At 37.0% G+C, this 20573-nt stretch overlaps 1 protein-coding gene across 4 annotated transcripts in view; it reads left to right on the top strand.

Moving 5' to 3' along the window:
- Positions 1-20573, top strand: part of MEMO1 (mediator of cell motility 1) — a 110727-nt gene that overhangs the window by 35273 nt on the left and 54881 nt on the right. For all 4 annotated transcript variants that reach the window (XM_070798468.1, XM_070798471.1, XM_070798469.1 and 1 more), the window contains one exon: positions 11622-11703. In XM_070798468.1, coding sequence (XP_070654569.1) covers positions 11622-11703 — 82 coding nt within the window. The remainder of the gene's footprint in view (positions 1-11621; positions 11704-20573) is intronic.

Here is a 20573-nt window from a genome sequence, read left to right as displayed (position 1 = left end):
TTTCTGGACCATTCTTTTCTAGATTGTTTTTCTATTCTTTGATTCTCTCTACCAGAAATCTGGTAATGGATATCAAACCTAGGAAGACTTCCCTGGTGGCTCAGTGGTAAAGAATCCACCTGCCAATGCAGGAGACACAGGTTCCCTGGGTTGGAAGATCCCCTGGAGAAGGAAATGGCAACCCACTCTAATATTCTTGCCTGGGAAATTCCACAGACAGAGGCACCTGGCAGACTACAGTTCATGGGGTCATAAAAGATTCAAATATGATCTAGCGACTAAACAACAACAATCAAACCTAGGGAAGTAAAGTAAAAGGGGGAAGTCCCTTCTTGGTAACAGGGAAATATTGTCAGATTGGTCCATATATATGTATCCCAACCCTCTGATACATATTTTATTGGTCAAATAGCAATTCTCAACGATTTGGGTTTATTTATTTTAATCTAGATTAGTAATGTAGATGTTGTTTTAGGTTTAACAATGATTTGTTGTTTGGTTTAGTGTTTATAAGTTTTTTTCTGTGTCATTATCATTTGGAATATGAAAATAGATCCAAGAACGTTGTATATCTCACTATCTGTGTCATCTTTGATCTCTTTCATCAGTGTCTTATATTAATAGTTTTCTGAGGGCAGATGTTTTGCCTCCTTAGGAACATTTATTCCTAGGTATTTTATTCTCTTCGTTGCAGTGGTAAATAAATGGGATTATTTCCTTAATTTCTCTTTCTGATCTTTCATTGCTAGTTTATAGGAATGGAAAAGATTTCTGTGCATTAATTTTGTATCCTGCAACTTTACCAAATTCATTGATTAGCACCGGTAGTTTTCTAGTGGGATTTTTAAGATTTTCTTAGTGTGAATATCATGTCATCTGCAGACAGTGACAGTTTTAGTTTCTCTTTTCCATTTTGCATTCCTTTTATTTCTTTTTTTCCCTTTATTGCCATGGCTAGGACTTCCAAACTATGTTGAATAATAGTGATAAGAGTGGGCATCCTTGTCTTATTCCTGACCTTAGAGCAAATGCTTTTAGTTTTTCACCATTGAGAATGATGTTTGCTGTGGATTTTCTGTATATGGTACTTACTGTATTTGGGTAGGTTCATTAGAGAAAGTATCTGCATAAAATTCACAGAAAAATTCTTAACTCAGAATTTTGTGATTGATCAGTTTTGAAAATTTTATGGTAATAAAGGCCACCTCATGCGAAGAGTTGACTCATTGGAAAAGACTCTGATGCTGGGAGGGATTGGGGGCAGGAGGAGAAGGGGACAACAGAGGATGAGATGGCTGGATGGCATCACTGACTCGACGGACATGAGTCTGGGTGAACTCCGGGAGTTGGTGATGGACAGGGAGGCCTGGCGTGTTGCGATTCATGGGGTCGTAAAGAGTCAGACACGACTGAGCGACTGAACTGAACTGAACTGAAACTTGCGGTTATAATGTACAAAAGGTTGGAACCAAAACCTAAGGGAACAAACAAAATGTGAATGATAATAACAATCATAAGTTGTATAATGAACTTTTGGTCAGTTTTAAGCTCTAATAGCTTGGCATGGTGATGTTAAATGTATCAGTCTCTAAAAATGTATTGATACATCTCTGGTCAATAACATTTGGTTAACAAAAGATGTATTAATGTGTCTCTGGTCAAGAATATGTTAATATGGAATATCATATTGATTTGTGTATATTGAAGAATCCTTGTGTTCCTGTGATAAATTCCACTTGATCATAGTATGTAATCCTTTGTAATATGTTTTGGATTTCAATTTGTTAATATTTTTTTTAGAATTTTTCTGTGTTCATCAGTGATACTGGTCTGTAATTTTCTTTTTTCGTGATTATCTTTTTCTGCTTTTGGTATTAAGGTGATGGTGGCCTTGTAGAATGAGTTTGGGAATGTTCTTCCTCTGCTATTTGTTTTAGAAGAGTTTGAGATGGATGGTGTTATTTGTTTTTCTCTAAATGTTTGATAAAATTCACCTGTGAAGCCATCTAGTCCTGGACTTTTGTTTATTGGAAGATTTAAAAGTTCTTTAATTTATTTGTTTTATTGTTGACTGTGCTGGGTCTTTGTTGCTGCGAATGGTCTTTGCGTAGTTTTGGCGAGCAGGGGCCACTCTTCGTCGTGGTGCGCAGGCCTGTCATTGAGGAGGCTTCCCTTGTTGTGGAGCACAGGCTCTGGGCATGTGTGCTGGAGCCCACGGAGCAGTCGCAGCAGGCAGGCTCTGGAGCTTACAGGCTTCAGTAGATGCAGCGTTTGGGCGCATTAGTTGTGGTGTACGGGTTTCATTTCTCCGAGGCAGGTGTCCCTTGCGTTGGCAGGTGGACTCTTAACCTCTGAACCACCAGGGAGGTCCCTCTAGGTATTTTTTGATTTCCTCTTTGATTTCTTCAGTGATCTCTGGGTATTTAGTAGCATATTGTTTAGCCTGCTCGTGTTTGTGTTCTTACAGTTTTTTTTCCCCCCTATAATTTCCAATCTCATAGAATTGTGATTGGAAGAGATGTTTAATACTGTTTCAGTTTTCTCAAATTTAACAAGGCTTGATTTGTGACTGAAGATGTGATCTCCTGAAGAATGTTCCATGTGCACTTGAGAAGAAAGTATATTCTGCAGCTTTCAAATGGAATGTCCTATAAATATCAATTATGTTTATCTGGTCTAATGTGTCATTTAAAGCTTATATTTTCTGATTAATTTTCTGTCTGGATGATCTGTCCTTTGGTATAAATGAGGGTGTTAAAGTTCCTCACTATTACTGTGTTACTGTTGATTTCCTCTTTTATGACTGTTAGCATTTGCCTTATGTATTGAAGTGCTCCTATGTTGGGTACATAAATGTTTGTAATTGTTACACCTTCTCCTTCGATTGATCCCTTGATCATTATGTAGTGTCCTTCTTGTCTCTTGTATTACTAATAGTCTTTATTTTAAAGTCTGTTTTGCCTGATTTGAGTGTTGCTACTCCAGCTTTCTTTTGACTTCTATTTGCAAGGAATATCTTTGTCCACCCCCTCACGGTTTAGTCTGTGTGTGTCCCTAAATCTGAAGTGGGTGTGTATAGATATCGTATAATGGGTCTTGTTTTTGTATCCATTCAGCCAGTCTATGTTTTTTGTTTGAAGTATTTAGTCTATTCCCATATAAGATAATTATATGTATGTTCTTATTACCATTTTCTTAATTGTTTTGGGCTTGTTGTTATAGGTCTTTTTTCTTCTTTTGTGTTTCCCACCTAGAGAAGTTCCCTTTAACATTTGCAGTAAAGCTGTTTTGGTGGTGCTGAATTAATTTAACTTTTGCTTGTCTGTAAAGCTTGTAGTTTCTCCATTGAATCTGAATGATATCCTTGCTGGGTAGAGTAATCTTGATTGTAGATTTTTCCCTTTCATCACTTTAAATATATCTTGCCAGTTCTTTCTGGCCTGATATCCTTTGCCATATTAAGGAAGTTTTCCACCTATAATCTCTTCAAATATTTCCTCAGACTCTCTTTTTCTTCTGGAACCCCTATAATTCAAAGATTGGTGCATTTAATGTTGTCCCAGAGGTCTCTGAGACTGTCCTCATTTCTTTTCATTGTTTTTTCTTTACTCTGCTCATTGGCAGTTATTTCCACCATTCTGTCTTCCAGCTCACTTATTCATTCTTCTGCCTCAGTTATTCTGTTGTTGATTCCTTCTAGTGTATTTTTCATTTCAGTTAATGTCATCACCATTTGTTTGTTCTTTACTTCTTCTAGGTCCTTGTAAACATTTCTTGTATTTTCTCAATCTGTGCCTCCATTCTATTTCTGAGTTTATGGATCATCTTTATTAATATTACTCTGAATTCTTTTTCAGGTAGATTGCCTATTTCCTCTTTATTTATTTGTTCTTATAGGTTTTTAGCTTGCTCCTTCATTTGTAACATATTTCTCTGTCATCTCATTTTGGTTGATGGGTCAGGCTGTGTCCCTGTCTTATTGATTGCTTGGCCTGAGGTGTCCAGCACTGGAGTTTGGAGGCAGTTGGTGTAACTGGGTCTTGGTGCTGAGATGCAGACCTTTGGAAGAGCTCACATGGATTCATATTTCTTAAGGTTGAAGTACTCTGTAAGTTCAGCAGCTTGGACTTGGTGCTCCTACCACAGTGCCTTGGACCATAAAGAAGGCTGAGCACCAAAAAATAGATGCTTTTGAACTGTGGTGTTGGAGAAGACTCTTGAGAGTCCCTTGGACTGCAAGCAGATCCAACCAGTCCATTCTAAAGGAAATAGTCCTGAATGTTCATTGGGAGGACTGATCCTGAAGCTAAAGCTTAGATACTTTGACCACCTGATGCAAACAGCCAACTCATTAGAAAGACCCTGATGCTTGGAAAGATTGAAGGGAAGAGGTGAAGGGGACGACAGAGGATGAGATGGTTGGATGGCATCACTGACTTAATGGACGTGAGTTTGAGCAAGCCCCAGGAGATGGTGAAGGACAGGGAGGCCTGGCGTGCTGCAGTCCATGGGGTCGCAAAGAGTCGGACATGACTGAGTGACTGAACAACCACCACCATCACAGGGGCTTAGGCCCAAGTCCTGACCTGTTAGGAGATGAGAACTTCACGTCCTCCTATTCTGCCATCTTGACCATTGGTATCAGAAACTTATTTTGAGCAGTTACCTGAAAATTGTTTCCTTGTGTGGAAAGTCTTATCTTATTTCTGATTCTTTCCACTCAGGCAGACTTGTTTTATTTTCCCATAAATTGTGTGTTTGCATTTGGTATCAAATTATCCACATTGGGTAGTAGTAACTGGTTGGTTGTAACCCAAAGAAACATTTAAAAAAAAAAATGTTAGTTGCAGTTGGGAGAAAATAACAAGTTCTGGTTAGACAGGCATTAAAGAAGTATTGTGGACTCAACTTTAAGCATTTGTACCACTTTAGCTTCTTGCTTTTTATGATTCTGGTTCATGTTTCCTAATTAGAGTACTTGACCCTGGTGTTAGAGGGTAAATGTGGTGTGTCTTCTTAGGGCCTCCATTTAAATCACGGGTAGGAGCATGGGAGTTTTGAAATGACTATGGATGTTGTATTGTCATTTAGTTTATTACATTCACATAAATTATTGGACTAAGAAGATGTAAGAGTTTGTTTATCATCCAGTTTCTGTGAATCTTGAATTTATTTTCCTTTGTCATCAGGGTTGTTTGAGTGGAAAAGCTGGTGAGGCATTGATTGAAGTGAGAGGTTAGAAACACTATTAAAAATAAACTTATGTATATTTTAAGGAATAGTGGATCACTTATGGATTCAATGAGCTACAAGGGAAGCCCTCAAGTAGTTTAGAGACAAAAATTCATGGATTTTTATATTGCTAATTTATAGATTATGTGATTTATTTATGTAATGGAAACAGTTGTCACCAAGGGTCTGTTACGTTAGCTGCGTTCGTTCATATACTCATTCATATAGCATGTTCTTGCTCACATTAATGCCGTTATGGCAGCGGCCCCGCATTTTAGTGTGTATCACAGTCACCGCAGAGTTTGCTAAAAGCTTGTTAAAAGCTGTAGGTACCATCCCCAGAGATTGTGGTGACATAGTGATCTCTTTTTAAAATAAACACATTGGATGATTCTGGTCTGTAGACCACTTTTTGACTATTATAGGAGAAAGAATTATTGTTACTAAAATAGGTTAAAAAAATACCCCATTACTTAAGAAGATTTAATGCCAGGAGAATATGAAAGTATTTATGATTGTGAGTGATTTAAAACTTGAGCATAATACAACATAATAGGCTTGGTTTTGAATTTGACCTGTCTCCTGTAAAGGCCAGTAGATGGTAGTTGTTTGCTAAACTTCAGTAATGGATAACTTATGACTGGTATAATGGATAACTTGGGCACAATAAAGGGTAAAAATGGTAGAGACCTAGTATATGCTGAAGAGATCAAGAAGAGATAGAATGAATACATGGAAGAATTGTGTAAAAAAGATCTTAATGAACTGGATTACTACAATGGTGTGGTTGGTCACTCAGAGCCAGACATTCTGGAGTGCGAAGTCAAGTGGGCCTTAAGCACTGCTGTTAATAAAGCTAGTGGGTGTGATGAAATTCCAGCAGAACTATTCAAATCCCTAAAGATGATGCCATCGAGGTTTTGCATTCATTATGTCAGCAAATCTGGAAGACCCAGGAATGGCCACAGAACAGGAACAGGTCAGCCCTCATCCCAGTTCCCAAGAAGGGTAGTAACAAAGAATGGCTAACCATTGGACAGTTGCACTCATCTCCCACGCTAGTAAATCTTGCATGCTAGGCTATTCATCATTATGTGAACCAAGAGCTTCCAGATGTCCAAACTGTGTTTAGAGAAGGAAGAAGAACTAGAGATCAAATTGCCAACATTCACTGGGTTAAAGAGAAAGCAAGGGAATTTCAGAAAAACATCTATCTCTGTTTCATTGACTGCACTAAAGCCTTTGACTGTGTGGATCATGACAAACTGTGGAAAGCTCTTAGAGAGATGGGAATACCAGACCATCTTACCTGTCTCCTGAGAAGCCTGTATGCGGGTCAGAAGCAACAGTTAGAACCCTGAATGGAACAACTGATTGGTTCAAGATCAAGAAAGGAGTATGACAGGGCTGTCTGCTGTCACCCTGTTTGTTTAACCTATACACGGAGCACATAATGAGAAATGCTGGGCTGCGTGAGTTACAAGCCGGAATCAAGATAGGCAGGAGAAACATCAACAATCTAAGATATGCGGATTATACCACTCTTAATTGCAGAAAGCAAAGAGGAACTGAAGAGCCTCTTGATGAAGGTGAAGGAGGAGAGTGAAAGAGCTAGCTTAAGATTAAGTATTAAAAAACTAAGATCATGTCATCCAGCCCCATTATTACATGGCAAATGGAAGGGGAAAACGTGGAAGTAGTGACAGATTTCCTCTTCTTGGGCTCTAAAATCTCTGTGGATGGTGACTACAGCCTTGAAAACAGAAGACGATTGCTTCTTGACAGGAAAGCAATGACAAACCTAGACAGTATTTTGAAAAGCAGAGACATTACTTTGCTGACCAAGGTCCGTATAATCAAGGGTATGGTCTTCCCAGTGGTCACGCACGGTTGTGAGAGCTGGACTATAAAGAAGGCGGAGCACCGAAGAATTGATGCCTTCGAGCTGTGGTGCTGGAGAAGATTCCTGAAAGTCCCTTGGACAGCAAGGAGATAAAACCAGTCAATCTTAAGGGAGATCAACCCTAAATATTTACTGGAATGACTGATGCTGAAGCTGAAGCTCCAGTTTTTTGGTCATCTGATGTGCACAGACAAATAATTGGAAAAGCCCCTGATGCTGGGAAAGATCAAGGGCAGAAGGAGAAGAGGGCATCAGAGGATGAGATGGCTGGACGGCATCACTGATGCAATGAACATGAACTTGGGCAAACTTTGGAAGATGGTGAGGGACAGGGAGGCCTGGCTTGCTGCAGTCCATGGGGTTGCAAAGAGTCGGACTCGACTGGGTAACTGAACAGCAGCAACAACTGTAAAGGCCAATAGATAGTAATTGTTTGCTAAACCTTAAGTATTCCTACCAGTCACAAGTTATCCATTGTTAACAATCATGTTGCTATTCCGTGGTCTAAGTAGAAAATACATATCTTAAGAGTCAATATGTATATATTTTAGTCATTTTAATTGCTTTGAAGAAATAGAATGATTTATTTTGAAATGCCAAATATAATTGAGGTCAGGCATTAAATTTTAATTTTTATCAAATGAGAGAAATGAGGTGAGGGTATGGTAAAACAGGTGTTGTTCCTGCATGGTGCATAATTTTGAAGGGATGCAATTTTGGATAACATTTTTAATACATGTTTTGAAATCTTAAAAAGATTCACATTGATTTACATAGTAATTCCATTCTGAGAGTCTCCAAAGGAGAGAATTTAAAATATGAAAATAGAGATATGTGTTATAGAATTATTTATAATTGCACAAAAACTTTGAAAAAATCTAAATATATTAGAGTAATATTTAAGGAAACCAGTGATCCATTTACACAAAGAAATCTTATTTAACTATAAAATGTTAAAGTGTCCATAATATAGGAGAATACTTATGTATTGTTATGTAAATAAAAGCAGTTTACAGAATTGTCTATCATTTTAAAGACTAGCAGGAAAGTTGGAAAATATTAATTTTGGTGTTTTTTATAATTATAGGATTATTGTTTTACCCTTGTCTTTATATGTGTTCCCTCATATTTTTTTTATAATGAAGAAATAGCAGATATAAATCAATATGTTGATGTTTAAAGAGAGTTGAGGTGAGACACTATAACCAGGTACTCTCAAGGAATTCAGTGGCAACATTTGATAGGGATAGGGAATTTGTTTATAAATAGATTCAGAATAGTGATTCCAAGTTAATAGACTGTTAAAGGATTCAGTGCTGAACCCATTTTTCAGATTATGATTTTGTAAATCACCTCAAGGGAGGAGTACACTGTGATCCTTCAAATTTTGAATCCCTTTTAGGTATGAAATCCAATGGAATTGATATTAACTATATGAAAAACTTTGAAAGACTGTATGAAGGGGCAGGAATGTGGTTAAGTGATAGCCACTTGGCCAGATACGAGTTGGATGGTATGCGCTGAAGATTGTTCACTGCATAGTTATTTGCCCTGATGAATTGTATCCTGAACTACAGAGTTTGGCAAAAATTATAAACAAATTCTTATGTTTGTAATTTTAGTGGGTAATAAGGAATCCAAGATATTTGGATTTGGTCTGACTCTTTGAGGTTTGTATCAAGGAGAACAATAATGTTCTTTACAACAAGATTGTTTCTGTGTTTTGGGTTTGCTATAGTGCTGCTCTGGATGGGCTTGGGGTCAGATTCAGTGAGACAGTTCTTGTGTTCCCAAGGGCATGTTATTCTCTGTGTGAGGAGTCTTGTCATAGATGCATAAAAACAAATAGCATCCCTTGAGATGTATCTAAAAATAAGATACTTAGTTTTGTAAAAAGCATAGCAATAAATTCTGAGTATATGATCAAGGTAAGACAACAGTAAGAAGGGAAGGGATTTGGGGAGAACTGCTGAAATGTTACTTTTTAAATTAAATGAGATGATTATATTCAGGAAGCCTTTTGAGAAACAGTTTTGGTTACAGTGAGAAGCATTCCCAGATGCTAGTCTTCAATGATTTTTTTCACTATTCTGCATTGAAATAAAAATACCAGAACATTGTGGAGAGTGTGGTTTTCATAGTGCTACTATATTTCATTGATTTAAAGATGTAGATTTCCCCCAGATTTTAATATTTCTGATATTGCAATGGGTTTTGCAGTCAGTGGCATCTTTAAATCATTGTCAGTTGTGAAATGGTTATCACTGCCTACATATACCCAAACTCAATAATTAATCCTGTTGGGTATGACTAGGTAATGCAACCCATTGGTGTTTCAGGTAACATATCGTTTAAGGAAGAGATGAACACGCTGTGTTGTCTTCTGAAACCTGTTAGTTGCACTTTCTGGTGATACCTTTTGGTTTGGTAACATCAGGAAAGGTGTAGCATCACAGCTTGAACAATGTGTGTCAGTTGCTTGCAGGAGAATTCTGAGGCAGTAGAGGTGCATTTTAAAAAGAAATTTCACATCACTACTTCCTTAAATGGTACAGAGGATGATATTATGGAAAAACAGGGTCATTGATGACTGAGTTAAAAGAAATTTAGAAATCAGATTGTGAATATGAAGAAAATTTTAAGAATATTTTGAATTCATTTTGCTTTTGTTTTTACATAAACATGAGTGCTATGAACATTCATATCTAAATAAATTTAAGAACTTTTTCAATAAATATAAAAATTCTGAGAAAGGAAACAATTGTATTTTTGATAAGTAATTAGCTTGAATACGATGCACGTCACCAGCTGTCTGCTAAGAGATTGCAAAGACCTAAAGAACACTTATCCTTTTATACAGCTAAGCAGATAAAATCCATTATATGCATATTCTTAGGATAAATAATAAGTAGTGCTCAAGAAAGAGGACTTGACAGCAACATTTGTCACACATAGTTCATTCTAAATTCGCTTGGTAATCAGAGTGACCATAATGTATTAGCTAATTGCTTTATCCAAGGAAAAATAAACTTATGTATTTTTATGACAGGAAGTAGTTTAGCAACCTGGGGCTAGGTGACCCTCTGAAGTTAGGCTCCTGTCCTCCTTGATCACATTTCAAAGAGATGGCTACTGGGTCCTTGAGAAAGATGGTCCTGAGTTGCTGGTTAGAGGCTTGTTTAGCTTTTCTTTTTTCTTAATTAAAAAAATTTAAATTTGCATGCCGATGATAATGATCTTGTACAAAGGGACAAGTTAGGGCGGAAGAAAAGGATAGTTGGAAGAGCAGGAAAGGAAGACAAATTGGGACCCAGTGCAGAAGTAGTTTATTTTTCTTTTGATAGGAGCAGGAAAAGAGGAAGAGGAGGTAATTCTCTTCTGAGTTTAGGGTGACTCAATTCAGGTTTGCCTGGGACTGAGAGAGTTCCCAGGACACCAGACGTCCAGTGCTAAAACTGGCGAAGTCCTGAGCAAACCAGGATGGTTGGGTATTCTTCTGCGGCTTGTTTTTCCTTAACAAAGTGAAAAGGTTGATCATCTGCTGGGAATGGGAAGGGGATGACGGTTTAAGATAAATGGAGAAGCTATATGAAGTAATTCTTTATCTTAAAGATGGAGGAGCAGATTCACTAGGTTGTTGTGGTATGATTTCTGGGCTTTGTCTCCTAAGGGTCTACTGAAATTTATGAACATAATTTCAAAGTTCTTATGGTTGTGTTTCTTTACAGTCTTATTCAGCTATTCGGGTGGAGCTGCTGTGTTAGGTGGAATGCTGGTTTTAACTATGATTTGACTATGATGGAGGAAGAGAGGAGCAAAGGAGGAGGCCACAGGCAAAGAAGTGATTTATAGTGATGTATCATCAAATCTCAGGATAGGTATAAGAAGTGGAGAAGAGAGGATGAAGGATAGTTGGCAAAATGACTCCAACAGACTTTTAGAAGTGAACTGGAATAATAGGAAGTGAAGAGAGTGGGATGCCTGAACTTGAAATTTTTGAGGTGGTACAATTCCTGGTTATTGATATGATATGGGAATAGGGGCTGGAGTGGATGGCAGAAACAATCATTGAGTATTGTAATGATCACACTATAGATGTGATTTTAGTGATTAAGGCAGCTTTTGATGCTCCAGAAATATTCAGTTATTTTCTTTTCATATACTGTTGTTTTCTGTTTGCTGTTTTATTTTGTTTGATCAGTACCTTTGTTTGAGGAGGTGTTGTTGTTCTTGAATGAAGATGGTTGTAAATAAAGTGGATGGATTAAAGCAAATATTGTTTAATCAGTACTTGTCTTTATCATATGGCTTGCTCCTGGAAACTTTATAAGTGGTTAAGTTTCAGACATTAACATCTAAAACGATGATCCACTGCCCATTAAGCTATTTTAGTCCCAAATAAGTTCAGTGAGAACTTTGTGTCATGTATGGTTACTGGTACTGTACTGCTTTGCTCACTCCAGTTTCCCTCTTTCTCTTTTTATAGGACCGCAGCTGAATGCCCAGCTAGAAGGTTGGCTTTCACAAGTACAGTCTACAAAAAGACCTGCTAGAGCCATTATTGCACCGTAAGTTTTAAGGGTCTTTACCCAGAATCTTTCATGTGTTGATTTTTAATAAAGGATGAATGTCTATGGATTGAATTAAAAATTAAAAATCAAATGCTGTGTTGAAATGAAGAAGTTATATTCACTAAATTTCATGATTGCTGTGGCTTTCACTTTAACTCAAGGATAAAGGAATTGGCTGTTTTCTCAGATGAAGAAGTTTCCAATTTTATTTTTGGTAATAAAACTGACTTTTAAAACAGTTAAACATTAGTTGAAACAGTTTAAACATTAGGTAAGCTTGGTGATTGCAGTAGTATTTGGTACAAATGAGTAAGTTCTATTTTAAACATTAAAAAGATCGACTTTAATCACATAATTTTAAACTTACAAATAAAAGTGTATTAAACATAATGTGGTGCAATATGGACTAGCAGCCAGGATTTTAGAGGATGGGTAGATTTTTTTAAAATGAAGGCAGTCTATTGCCTATTAGAAGGCAATCTGTTGTCAGTGTTAGAGCACTTTTTGAGAATTACAAGCTAACAAACACAGTTAACTGTTTGTATGGTATGAATTCAGTTAATTTTGATTTGGTAAATGTTGGAGTTTCTGCTGTTTCTCTCACAGCAGCATCTTTTATGTGACTTCTCGAGTTCAGGTTGGTAACTTGATAAATAATAAATAGTGAAAATAATAATAGTAACCACTTATTAAACACTATGAGAATTAAACAAGTAAATACACATAAAGAACTTACATTAATGTTGGGCACATAATAAGTATTATATAAATGTTACGTACTTTATGTGCCAAACATTTAGTTAAATGAGATCTAAGTTGATCTCATTTAAAAGACTCAGGAAGTTGACTACACTACTTACCAACTGTGTGACATACAGGTTATTTAATCTCTTGTGCCTTTGTCTTATTGGTAAAATTAGAATCATGATATTACCTTCATATAGTTTTTCTAACGATTAAATGAGCTAATCTTTATAAAACTTTTAGCATAATGACTTGCTGTTACTTATTTTGTCATTCAGCAGATATCTATCAGGCTAAATACTAGATGCTCTTCTTTGTGCTGCTCTTTGAATAAATTGAAATCACTACTCATAGTGCTTGCCTTTTAGTATTTGGGGAATGCAGACAGTAAATAATACTTCTGTGTCGAGTGCAGTTGGGCGCTAAGAAAAATAAAGCAGATAAAAAGATTGAGAGTGACAGCATGGGTTGGGAGTTGCTAGTTTATATAGATTAATAACAAAAACTCTCCCTGTTAAGGAACAATTGAGCCTAAATGATGTGAGAGAGGAGTTACGCAGATACCCAGGAAAGAGAGTTTAGGTTGCGAAGCAGCAAGGACAGAGGCTCTGCGACAGAATATGCTTAGTGTGTTTGAGGACAAGCAAGGCCAGTGTAGCTGGAGAGGCATATGTGTGGGGAAGAGTGGTGGCTGAGATTGGCAGTGGGGGCTTGACTGTGGGGCGGCTTCGTAGGAAATCATAAAAGCTTTGGTTTTCATTCCAAGTTATATGGCAAGTATGGAGAAGCTTTAAGCAGAAAAGTAATACCATCTGACTTAGGTTTGCAGGGGATTACTCTTGCTGTGGTCTAGACTTTTTGTTTTGTGGAGGCAAAGAGTCTGTTTAGGAGGCTTATTACTCTTAGTACCGAAAAGAGATGACATAATGGCTTTGACTGGGAGTAGTGGTAGAGGTGATGAGAAGCAGTATATTCTGGATATTTTTGAAGGTAGGGCTAATAAAGTAGAAGAAAAAGTCATGGATGACTTAAGTTTTGGCTTGTGAAATTGAAAGGATGGAATTGTGTTTGTATTAATTAAAGGAAAAAACAAGGGTAGAGGTGGGGAGTGGAATTTTAAGTGTTTGTATAGACTCTAACATTTTATTCTCCCTGTGTTAATGTTGAGATGCAAATGGGCAGCTAAATGTGTGAGTTTGGAGTACAGGGAAGAAGGGCTAGGCTGTGTTGGTATATCACACTTAACACAGTTAAGTGTGTAACTTATCACTTAAAGTCTAATTGGACTGTAGTAAATTAGGGAGTAAAATAGGAGAAATTCAAAGACTAAGCCCTTAGGCAAGCCAGCTTTATTTAGAGGTCAGGATGAAGATGAATATTTGCAAAGCAGATTTTGAAGGAGGATGAGGGAGGAAGGAGGAAAACCAAGAGTGACTGATGTTTCTGGGAAGTAAAAGGACGAAAATGTGTCAGGGAGGAGGAGATCAGGTGTGTCGAATTTTGCCAGTAGGTCAAATAAGATGCAGACTGATAATTGATAATTGGATACTGTGGAGATCGCTGGTTATTTTAGTACAATTTCTGTGGAGTGGTGGGGATGAAAGCACAGTTGGAGTGGGTTCAAGAAAGAATCAAGGAGGGAAATGAAGACAGTGAATATAGACATTTTTTGGGGGGAGAAATTTTGCTATAAATCAAGGAGGGATTTATAAACAGGGCAATGGGAATATGGCGTCAATTTAAAGTAAGAGTTATTGAAGTGTTTATAATGTTGACACAATCCAGTAGAGAAAAATTGATGCAAGGATAAGTTGGGAAGTTTGTATAAGTGAGATCCGTGGTTGGGTGAGAAACGAGAGCTTAGTAATCATCTTTTTATAGTATATCATAATATATGTTCTATTGTCATTTCCATTTCTATGCTGATATTTGACTGTTATGGTTAAAATGAGGTTAGTTATTCATGAAAAACTAGCTATGCTTGTTTCCTTCTTGTAGTTAGTTTTAAATTGAAATCTTTGGAAGTGGTCTGGGAAATGAGATATTTGGGCCTGAGTTCCAAATACTTTGTAAAAGATTTCTTAAGTTACCTGAGGTTTCAAAATGAATATTGAAAATAGTTTTGGCTTTGGTGTGCATGTTTCTGCCATATAGTGACTTTGTAGTTTATATATAAATAATTTCTGCTTTGTTAATATATGAAAACTTTAAATGTAGTTAAGTTCATCTAATCATATGGTTTCCAGAGATAACTTTTCCAGAGTTACCTTCCTTTTTTTTTAAGGTAGAAATATTTTAATGTTAAATAGGCATAAAGGGGTTTCCAGGTGGTTCAGTTGCAAAGAATCTGCCTGCCAATGCATGAGTCCTGACACAGGAGACTTGAGTTTGATCCCTGGGTTGGGAAGATCCCCTGGAGGAGTAAATGGCAACCTGCTTCAGTATTCTTGCCAGAAAAATGTCATGGACAGAAGAGCCTGGCTATGGCTAAAGTCTGTGGGGCCACAGAGTTGGACGTGACACAGGCACAGAAAGGTCTTTGTAAGAACTACTTATATAGTAATTAGACAACTTAAAATTTTAAGATTTCTGTATTTATTTAAAATAAAAAATGTATTTTTAAAATTTTATAAATTCTAGCTCTCTGGGACCACCTTTTCTTAGATTCTGCCTTCATAAGAATAAATCATACAGGGGGAACCTTAAAAAGACAAACCCAGAACCTAAGTAGCACACTTTCAAAGATGCTTAAATATTTGGTCCTTTTTATATTGATGTGGATTAAGTAGAATAATGTCACTTATTATTGACATTAGAAAAATAAATATTGACCCATAAACTAACTGTTGATCAGTCTTAAAGAATTCTAATCTGTATGACATATAAGCAGGCACATTTGGGAGAAGGATTCAAAAAATTTGACTAAAAAATATCCTATCCTTTGATTGAAACAGAACTACAGGTTACTTAAGGCACAGGAGACAGTGTGTGGCCCAGGGATATATATTGAAATGATCTCATGAACTAGGAGTTCCAAAAGCCCTCCCACCATGAATGCCAGATACTTTGATGCCAGAATTGTTTATCTTGCAGTATTCTTGAATAATTCAGCAACCCTTAAAATGGATCTGTACAGGTCTGCATCACTTAAGAAACCTCTTACTGAATATAAAAATATAAGCCAATGATTATGGAAGGGGCTTAATTTACATGATGAAGCTATATTTTGCTGTAAAGCATAGAACCTGCCTCCAATGCAGGAAACATAAGAGACTCAGGTTCCATCCCTGAGTCGGAAAGATCCCCTGGAGGAGGGCGTGGCAACCCACTCCAGTATTCTTGCCTGGAGAATCCCATGGACAGAGGAGCCTGGTGGGCTACAGTCCATAGAGTTGCAAAGAGTCTGGCACTACTGAAGTGACTTAGCATGCATACACACACAATGACTATTGGAGGCTCCCACCATACATTTACAGTAGAGTTTGATTTTTTTTTTTTTTAAGTTTTTGGCTATACAACATGGCATATTCTACATTGACAGCATAGAGTCTTACCCACTAGACCACCAGAAAAGTCTGTTAGAGTTTGATTTCTTAGTGGCTAATCTAGCAGGAATAGTATGGAACAAAGGATACTTTTACTTTTCATTCTGTACCTTTTTTCATTGCTTGACTTTTTTCTTTCTTTTTTTTTTTTTACTGTGGACATGTGTCACCTTTAGTATAAAAACTGGTTTGAAAGCCAAGAAACATTTATATAGAAGACCAGGTTGTATATAGCGAAGCATACCTATAGAGCTCTTACCAGTGTATATCATGAGATAGTGAATCTTCATAAATTATCTAGTTAATTTAATTTCCTAGAGATATGCTGTCCTTGTTAAGTGGCAGGTTATTCATGGCAGTATCTCAAATCATATATACTCCAGCAGTAAAAGAAACTCAATATGCAACATTGTGGTTAGTTTATTCTTACTTGACTTTTTAGCTCATAACACTGTTTACTTAATATTTGTGAGGTTCCAATTATAAAAATAAAATATCCTGAATAATGGCTGTTTTACTTGGACATTTTTGGGGTATAACAATCTACTGATATTTTTTATTGAAGCAGGAATCTTTAGGGCCATTGAGCCATGCCTATGAAAGAATGCAAAGTTAGGTGCAGCAGAATAAAATTGAGAGGGCAGTATGGAGGTTGCTGCTTCTGTGAACTGTTTGGGGCCAATTGTCCCTCAGCTTGATCCTGTATGCTCACAGGTGTTGTTTTTTTGTTTTTTTGTTTTTTTTCAAATTTTTGTTGGCATATAGTTAATTTACAATGTTGTATTAGTTTCAGGGGTACAGTAAAGTGAATCAGTTATATATATATATATTCACTTTTTTTTTTTTTAAAGATTCTTCTCCCATGAAGATCATTACAGAGTGTTGTGTAGAGTTGCCTGTGCTCTGCAACAGGTTGTTATTAGCTGTCTATTTTATACATAGTAGTGTGTATGTTCACAGGGGTTTTTAACTTTAGATTCTAGGTTTGTAGATCATAGCTTAAGGTTGCAAACTTTTCTTAAATCCCTTAAAAAAAAGATCTCATTTCATCTAGTCCAGTCTTCTCGTTTCATCCAGTGTGGTCTTTATTTTGCATTTTTTGCTGCTGTTCAGTAGAACTAGGACTACTAGATTCTGACTTTGTTGAAGTCGAATAAGTGTTCTTTTACGATTCCCTATATCCTCTTTGATGAAAAGCCTCTCATAGAATATTTGTAGACTCTTGGCATTCATGGTTGATACAAGTGAAAGTCCATGTAGTGATTGGTAATTTTCCTGATGTAGGAATTTAAATTATATCACACTGCAAGGTCGCTGTATGGAAAACTGTCACTTAACCAGTGAATGATCATGGACAGTGACTTTGCATCCTCATTTAATAGCAGCTCTGTAAGGGGCACAAATTCTGGTAGGTTAGGAACTGGACTTGCTGATACAAAGGGTCTGCTATGTAGGCGTAAAGGGAGAAACAAAGGTACTCTGCATTAAAAGAAGGATTAGTTTTTAGAGGCATAGCTCTAGCCTAATGACAAACTATAGATATTAGAGTATAATTCTGTATTTGTTTTCATGAGAAGTTACATTAAGAATCAGAGTGACCTGTAACTGCTAGCAAGGATGTCTTTGTATTAAGGATTTTAAAAACTTTAAAAAGACTGACTTGGACACACTTTTATGATGCATAGTCAAATATCTGTAGAGTGCAAATTTTCATTGCTCTTCTGGCTGTCATGCACAAAAGAAAATAACTTAGTCATTCCCTTAGCAAAGCCTTCTTTCTTGTGTGTGATCTCTTAGTGGAACCTCTTTCTACATACATGTAGAATTAGATGATATTAGCAAGAGAAAGGTATAGAGACAGAGGATCACTGGTGAGAATTGATGGTAATTACTACAACTTTATTCTTTACCATATATCTGGGCCAGGATAAAGGAAAGTAATAGAAATTCTCTTCTTTGACTGTGATCTTAGTCCTTTCATGTAAGTAGAGTTCCTCACTATGGGGGATAAGAGGGATGGTATACTCAATGATTTTTAAAAAAAGATACACTGCAATGTATTTTTTATCCAGGTTAAGATTCCTCTCTCTTTGCCACTATTTTGTCTTTCGTTCAAGCATACTTTTAAGCCTTCAGCTTCAGAAAGGACTAAAACCGTGAAATCTGAGTTCTTATTATGAAACAAGTTTACTTTAGTTAATCATGTTATTAAAGCTATCGTCTTTCCCTGTAGTCTTACAGGATATGTGATTCTGGAATTATTCTTTAGTTGTTAGGACATTTACTTTTCCAACTCCACGGACCCTTCCCCTTTTTCCTTCAAATATGTAAAGGTTTCTTTTGGTGGTTAAGAAAGGGTTCTGGAGCTCTACTGCTTGGCTTTGAATCCTGGAGTACCACTTACTATCTGTATGACCTTGAGCAAGTTTCTTAGCCTTTCCGCTTTAGTTTCTTCACCTATAAAAAGAAAAGAATAGTAACTCCTATTTCAGAGAGTTGTTGGGATTAAAAGAAATGCTTTGAGGTAACATAGAAGATTGCCTGACATGTGGTAAGCACTTAGTAGACGTTAGTTACCACCCTTAAACATAACTGCCCTCTTCTTCTTTTTCCTATGTGGTCACTAAGATATGTCAGTTTTTCTTTTTAGACTCTAGTGCATTGATTTCTCATTTCCCACTGACACTGACACCATTCTGGACCATGACATTACTACCTGAAACCTCAGTTTCCGAGAGAGCTTCATGTAACTCTTCTGTCCCTGATGTCCTCTGTGCTTGTGTTTCAGTACACGATGACAGTTTCACGTGGTCACTTCCCTGCTCAAGAGCATACATCAGCTTTTCAGAAACTTGTTTTACCAAGTCCAGACTTGATACTGAGTCAGAGTCTCATTCTGTCTTAGTACTACTCTCTTACTGCATTCAGGCCAATTTCATATTTTCTCATTTACATCATACATTCGGACATTTGCTCATGTTTTTCCTTCAGCCTTTATTCCCTTCCTGCATGCCCTTACACTTCTTCTCTTACTATTTCTGTCCTATCTGTTCTTCAAGAATCTAGTGTTTCTAAGAAGTCTGGCATTTAAGAACGCACACACTTACAGCGAATTAACGTATGACAAAGGAGGCTTGATTATACAACGGAGGAAAGACAACCTTTTCAATAAATGGTTCTGGGAAAACTGGACAGGAACATGTAAAAAAGTGAAACCATTCTTTAACTCTGTGTGTAAAAATAAGCTCTAAATGGATTAAAGGCCTAAATGTGAGACCAGACACTGTAAAACTCCTAGAGGAAAACAGGCAGAATAACTCTCGGACATAAATTGCAGCAATATCTCTTTTAGTCTCTCTCTCAGAATAATGGAAATAAAAGAAATAAACAAACAAACATGGGACCTATTTAAATTCAAAAGCTTTTGCACAGCAAAGGAGACCATAAACAATATGAAAAGACAGCCCACAGAATGGGAGAAAATATTTGCAAATGACTTGACTAAAATCTACATGTAGCTTATGTGCCTCAGTATCATCAAAACACACAGCCCAATCAAAAAAAGGGCAGAAGACCTAAATAGACATTTCTCCAAAGAAGACATACAGATGGCCAAGGGGTATATGAAAAGATGTTCAATTGGGAGAAGGGATAGTTAGGGAGTTTGGGATTAATATGTACACACTGCTATATTTAAAATGGATAGCCAACAAGGACCTACTGTACAGCACATGCAGCTCTGCTCAGTGTTACGTGGCAGCTTGGATAGGAGGGAAGTTTGGGGAAGAACCGATACATGTATATGTATGGCTGAGTCATTTTGCCATGCATCTGAAACATCACAACATTGTTAATCAGCTGTGGTGGTGTTTAATCGCTGAGTTGTGATAAAAAGTTAAAATATGTATTTTAAAAAAAGAACTAAGCTTAAGTAGTAACAGCATTGGTAAAACCGGGAGAGACTCAGAAAGACAGGTTGATTTAGAGATTGGAGCATAGATTGGGGTTCAGGGCCTTTAAATTCATGAAGAGCAAGTAGTAACTAAGGTCTGAAAAGCAGATCTAAGAAGAAAGGACCAGTTTAAGATATAAGAATTGAGAAGTGGAGGAATGTGAAGTGAGTGACAACTAAGAGCAAAGTAGTGTTGTAAATCTGAATGTCATTCACGTTTGAGACAGACCAGGACAGGTCCGGATGGATCAGATGAATTTTAAGGTCCACATGGCAGGGCAAGACAGTGTATTTCTGAATTGATTGGAAGGAGCCAGTAATGTTAAGATGAGGAACAGGTGTTAAGAATCTGAAGCAGTTGGTATTGGTGTCTTGGGCACTGAAAGATGGGGGTTATAATTGGATCAGATAGAGCCTCTGGTTTAGTCTGGAGTATCAAGATTAGTACAGGATGACAGCAAAACTGAATTTGCTGAGCCACAGGACAACTTACATTACCTTCTGGCTAGAATTAGAATTGGGTTGTGAGAATATTGCTATATTGGGGCAGCTTGATAGGCTCCCTTGACAGAGATGTGAGAATGGAGTGACCACCATTAATGTGATTAGTAAAGCCTTCAGTGATT

This window comes from Bos indicus, chromosome 11 (assembly GCF_029378745.1).
Source record: "Bos indicus isolate NIAB-ARS_2022 breed Sahiwal x Tharparkar chromosome 11, NIAB-ARS_B.indTharparkar_mat_pri_1.0, whole genome shotgun sequence".
In the NCBI taxonomy this organism is placed as follows: domain Eukaryota; kingdom Metazoa; phylum Chordata; class Mammalia; order Artiodactyla; family Bovidae; genus Bos; species Bos indicus.
This window is presented reverse-complemented; position numbering and strand designations above follow the sequence as displayed.